General features: G+C 50.7%; 1 protein-coding gene across 4 annotated transcripts in view; it reads right to left on the bottom strand.

Annotated features, from left to right (window-relative positions):
• Positions 1-738: 738 nt before the first annotated feature.
• Positions 739-6,000, bottom strand: part of TM9SF4 (transmembrane 9 superfamily member 4) — a 53,103-nt gene continuing 47,841 nt past the window's right edge. For all 4 annotated transcript variants that reach the window (XM_008525253.2, XM_070589090.1, XM_070589089.1 and 1 more), the window contains exons 17-18: positions 5,651-5,740; positions 739-2,658 (exon numbers count right to left, since the gene is read on the bottom strand). In XM_008525253.2, coding sequence (XP_008523475.1) covers positions 2,509-2,658; positions 5,651-5,740 — 240 coding nt within the window. In that variant the 3' untranslated portion in view covers positions 739-2,508. The remainder of the gene's footprint in view (positions 2,659-5,650; positions 5,741-6,000) is intronic.

The following is a 6,000-nucleotide window of genomic DNA, read 5'->3' as shown; positions in this document are numbered from 1 at the left end:
CCCGTATTAGTACTCTGTCCCTCTGGATCTAGTGACTGGTCCAAGATGTGCAAACAGCAACCAAGCTGGGCACATCAGAGACTTTTCCTGGGATTCATCTACGCGGAATATACTGAACTAGGGAGGGAGGTGTCTTTTTCCTCTGGGTTTCCAAAATGGCTAATGTAAGCCTGGAACGATCTGTGCCGTGCCCTCCCCACTGCCCCCATAGGGAAGGAGACTGTTGATAATGGGACAGAGTGGGCGAGAGAAGCACAGTGGAGAACGGGAGAATCCTAAGGATGTCCTTTGAGTCCCTGGAACCATCTAGACCTGAAGCCAAACCACTCCTTTTCTTGACGACTTACGCGACAATCAATTCCCCTTGGGGCTTAAGCCAATTTGACCTTTGTTTCTACTGCTCACAATTGAAGGAGTTCCATGACAGACAGGTCAAGTGAGTTGGCAGTAAAATATAAGAGCTGGGAATCTAAAACCAGGCCTCACCGCTCCCAAAGCTCACACTTGATCGCCGTTTCCTACTTGTGGGACCGGGGACAAATGCCTGTGATTCAGCATGGAGGGGCCGAGCAGACGGCAGAGGCTGCGACCTGCAGCAGGCAGGGGAACAGCAGTGGCCTGAGCCCTAGAAAGCCTGACGTGAGACTGAGCTTGGAGGGAAACCACTCAGCTCAACCATTTGGGGAAGCTGTCTCACCTCAGACCCCTAACATTTGCAAGAGCTTCAAGAGACATGACAACAGGACAACGGCATATTTATTTACAACTGGACCAAAAAAAGGCATACAGGCATTTTTTAATTAAAAATAATAATGATGATGATTAAAAAAGTCAGAAAAATCGATGATGTTTGAACCTTTTATGAGTTCATTTCCCTACTCCCCCCAAAAAAGAGAATCTCTTAGGGAAAAAATCCAAGATTTGAATGAACGAAAGACTCCATCATCGTACTCTACTGCTTGGGTTCCCTTTTCTCCAACCTGATTCTTGGTGGACCCCGCCTGGTGCTGCAGAGTCACTGTGAGGCAAGGTTGAGAAGTTCACTGGTTTAACTGGCAGAGCTGGTAGGGGCTGCTGGGAGAGTCTGGGGGGTGAAGGGGGTGGGGTGTGTTCCTAGCTTAACCAGCATCCTGAGCTTTGTCTTGTGGTGGGAGTTCCAAAGGCGCTGCAGCAAGGGTGAGTGGCTGTTACTTAAACCCTGACCCCAGGGTGGGTTTGGTCTCTTGCAACTTAAGAGCAAATGTTTGTGACATGCACCGGTAGGCAAGGGGTTGGGAAGAGCGGGCGTTGATGGCGGAGCCAGGCCTGCCACATTAGCTCCCTCTTTCTAACTTGGGCTCCTTACCTACTCCTGGGAATTGGGGAAAGAATTGCGGAACTTACCTTCCATCCTCCTTCTCAGAAGCAGTTTTCTGGGTGTCCCCAAAAGGAGGTAAGAACTCAGATGGGAGGTGGAGATGGAGGGGATGGGTCTGGCTAAAAGAGCTGTGTATGGGCACTGAGGCTGGCGGATGTCAGGGAAAGTAATGACTCTTGCCAGCCACCTAAAGGAGGGGATCTGAGGTCTCCAGGCCTTGCTCTGCCCTGGAAGTGGGGGAGGAGAGGGCCCGCCACGAGCAGCAACCCACCGAGGAAAGGGTTGGGGAGCAATCCTGAGGGGTGAGGACCCTCAGCGCACAGACACTTGGCTTGGCGCTGGAAATACTTGGCCCAGATCCAGGGTTTCTTGGCATGAAAACAGTTCACTGCTAGTCTCTTCTCTGGTCCAGCAAACTCCCACTGCTCTGAGCAGGCGTGATTCCTGCTGTCCTGGGGCACTTGGCCCCCAGTACTTCCAGGGGCTTTCCTTGTAGCAACCAAGACTTGGGCTCGCTCCCAGTGACAGGATGACTTGGAGGCAGCCCTGGGAGGAGGCTGGGGAGGAAAGAGGGGAGGCAAGGGGCTGGTAGAGGCTGGTTGGCACTGAGGATGCATGTCTGGGCTGGAGCTGTGCTTTGTTGTGGCATCAATGGTGAGGATGGGCGGTGAGAGGCTTGGAAACCTCACTGAAGCCCCAGAAGGCCCGGTGTTTCCTCTTCCAGTTAGTCGTGGGGTGGCCAACAGCCCTGAGGAACTGAGGTGGAGACAGTGACCAAAACCCAGTGTCTTGGTGGATTTATCCATCCTGGATCCATTTCTTAAAAAAACTAAGGAAAAAAACCCCAAACCAAAATAAACCTGAATAAACAGGTCCGAGAGTTCCTGCTGGAGGGAACTTTTTTAGCACTGAAGAAAAAGCAACCCACAAAAAATCTCATCCCCCACAGAACTGGAATAAGATGATGAAGAAAAATGCAAGATGTATCTACAGGCCCTCCCACCCATCACACAGCCCCAGGATCCAGGAACACTGTGCCAGGAGTTACATTCCAAATGAGCAGGAGTATTTTATTTTACGTGCCTGCAGTTCCCCACGCAGAGTGGCTTCCTGTCTGTGGACGGAGTGGGCCTGGCCATGGTCCACTCCCATCAGTCTATCTTTACAGCAGCGTAGATCTTGCGGACAAACATGTAGGCTGCATAGAAGCCGATGGTGCCCGTAAGGAGCCAGAAGGACAGGACCATGAGGGCCGTGTAGCCAAAGTAGAGGAGAGAGGGAATGAACTCGACGATGTCCAGCTGGGGCACGAGCAAGGGAGAGAAGAGAGGGGTAGATGCTTAGCGCCAGCCTGCCATGGCCAACTGAGTCCCCCCACCCCGCAAACTGATCTTGTGGTGAAGCTGAGCCTGGCAAGGGGAAGGGCTTGCTCCAGGTGGGGCTCAGAGCCACGGTGAGTCTTCATTGGTACCAGGGCCTGCACATCATCTTGGATGCTCACAACCACCTATGGTAGGTTATTAACCCATTTTAGGGGAGTGAAACAACACCCAGCCAGGAAGTAAAAGGAGCTGGGATTTGAACCTGGGGCTAGGGGGCTGGGAGTCCAAGGCCCAACTCCACTGAGCCAGGCCACTTCTCGTGGGGGTAGGGGTCTTCCTGGGGAAGGGCCTGGAGGTTCACTGGGAGACAGGTGTGACATCAGGGGCCAGAGCCAGAATGCCACAGGGAGGAACAGTCACAACTCTGTCACTTCTTCACCTTCCCCAGTCCCCAGAAGAGCAAAGGGATACTCCTGGATGGCTGGAGGAGCAGTCAGGGAGTCGGGGAGAGGAGAGAGGCATCTAGAGCTCCCAGCTTAAGAACCAGAGCGCCACCACGAGCCTGCCTCAGCCTACAGTCCTCTGCCCTCAAGAACATTTCTGCCACCTTTGTTAACATCTTTCGGGGAGTTCTATCTTGGAGCATTCTGGACTCCTTTGTAGAGTCAGAGGCCTGGGCAGGGATTCTAGGATCTGTGCCAGGGTGCTATTTGCCAGGCCAAGTGGAGCTAATCCGGAAGCATGGCATCAAGACCTGCCCAGCACACCAGGGCCCGAGTTGGGGCTGTTCTAGGGCTCATGGGCTGATGCGGTCACCAAATTCCAGAAGCCCAGAAGAACAATAAAGGTTAGTGTTTGAGACTCTCTCCCTAAGGCCAAATATCCTCAAACTGGGGATGAAGGCCACATTTTCACGCTCAAACCCCCATCTTGCCTTATAAGCTTTCTCATGGCTTATAGGTGAGATGGGGTGATGGTGACGGGGTGGGGGGGGGGGGAGTAGGGGACAGAGTAGGGGTAAATCCTCCTGTGGTAAAACCAGGAAAGGGACGAGGCAAAAAGGCAGCACTGGGAAGGCCCATAGAGTTTAGACAGGCCGAGGCTGCCACTTTACAGACAAGGCTCTGCGGCCAGAAGAGATCTTTAGGGCAGAGAAGGAAGACTGGGGCAGAGGGAGGAAGGACAGGAGGCTGTGGCGTGCCCCCGGGGGCAGTGTTGGAGGCTACGATAGCTTGGCTTTGTTTGCCCAACACTGCTTTCTGTCTTCCTTCTTCCAGGTGTCTTGGGGCACCCACTCCCTACTCCGTGGTCCTGTTGGGGCTGTCAGTCCTAGTGCAAAACCTAAGCTAGTCAATCAGAATACACCATCCTACTGGACCTGAGGAACGGTGAGCGACGGCATGTAACCCTGGCCATGGAGTGTCTTCCCTGGGAGTGATAATATGACGGCAGAGGAAAGACATTCTTTTAGCTCTAGGACCTTGAAGCTGAGAAAATGAGGACACTAGGGCTGCCACTGGCCATCTTTCTACTTTGTGGAAAGATCCTGCCTGCAGACTGAAGCCAAGAAAACACACACAGAGCTGAGGCGTGGACAGAGATGCTGACGTCATTTGAGGTGCTGGCTCTGACGGTGCCTGAAGCTAGAACTCCAACTTCTTAAACTTTTTAGTTATATTAGCCAATACATTCTCCTTTTGCTTAAGCCAGTTGGAACTGGGTTCTGGTCATTTTCCACTCACAAGAATTCTGATTAGGATGGGCTGTGGAGGAGGGAAATTAGATTTTTTCTTGATGATTCCAGGAATAAGACTACAGTCTGAAGATGAGAGCTGGGGGAGGCAGATCTCAGTCTGAATCAAGGAAGACCTTGATAGTAACAGAGCCATCCAAAGAGAATGCAAGTGTCTGCTGTCACTGCGCGTGCTAAAGCAGGGGTCAGCAAAGCTTTTCTCAAAGGGCCAGACTATAAACTCTTCAGGTTTTACAGGCTAATATGGCCTCCGTTCAAAACAATTAAACTCTGCCATTGTAGTGTGAAAGCAGCCATAGAAAATATGTACATGAACAGGCATGGCTATGTTCTAACAAAACCCTATTTACAGAAACAGGCTCGCTGGCCCTGGGCTACAGTTGGCTGACCCGTGAGCTAGATGATCACTTGTCACTGTTGGAGAAAAGGGGGCACAGTTAGCACACTGGAAGCAGGGGTGGAGCACCGCACCAAATGATCCTTACAGTCCTTTCCAACCTGACATATTTGGGAAAGGGCATTCCAAGCTTCAACCAACCGACACAGGACTCCAGTTTGGAGACCCAAAGTACAGCGAGTGAGACCCAGTCTTCAGTGCTAGCCTCAGAGGTGGGAGGTCCAGAGAGAGACCCCACACTCCTCTCAATGGCCCATCCGGTTTATGTGTCATGCATGAATCTACCAAAACTGCTATGAGGACCTGGCTGTATTCTTGGTAATGCCATTCTGTGGGGACAGTGAGCTCTGTGAGTGTACTTGAGTTCCTCAATTTGGATGATAAAGTCTATTGCAGCATTTTCTGCTTTTATCTTTATCAACTCTCCTCATCTACTTTCTTTATTCTTTCATTTTATTGTTTGTTTTTTCCAGCTTTTTGAGGTGAATACTGTATTATCAGTCTCTCTTACTTCCTATTAAAAGCACTGTCAGGTGACATATTTCCTTTAAGTTCTGCTTTGACTGTGTCTCTCAGGTTTTGCATACAATATTCTCAGTGTCATTTATCCTGAAGCTTTTCGCTTCCAAACATATAGAGCAGAGATTCTCTCTTTCCTAAAAAGATGCATGTTCTAGAGCAGAAACAGTTCTAGAATTGCTTTGGTCTTCCCCATTCCTGTTGGGAAAGCAAGATTCAGACACATGGGCTTCCCCCCAGCACCCTCCTCTCCACCGTCCTGCCCCAAAAGGGCTAGGGGGCCCCTGCATGCAGGGTGGTACCTTGTTAACAAAGTAAAAGATGGCATAAACCAGGACGTAGAATGCAGATCCCCCCGAGACCAGGAAGTTCCTCCACCACCAGCGGTAATCCTGAGGAGGAGACAAAGAAGAGTCATTGCCATCTCCAGGCAGAACCTCTTCCTGCCAAGCTTTGCCGTTGCCTGAGGAACTGAAGATTCTGGGTGAACACAGTAACATTTGGGGTGGTGGGAATGTTTTATATCTTGACTGTGATGGTGGTTACACAACTGTATGCATTTCTAAAAACTCAAAGAACTGTAAACTAAAAAGGGTGAACTTCACTGTTTAAAATTATACCCCAATCTAAAAACATCAACAATAAAAGAACA

The sequence above is a fragment of the Equus przewalskii genome, chromosome 21 (genome assembly GCF_037783145.1).
Source record: "Equus przewalskii isolate Varuska chromosome 21, EquPr2, whole genome shotgun sequence".
Lineage (NCBI taxonomy): Eukaryota > Metazoa > Chordata > Mammalia > Perissodactyla > Equidae > Equus > Equus przewalskii.
Note: the sequence above shows the minus strand (reverse complement) of the source record. Positions and strands in the feature narration are given on the sequence as shown.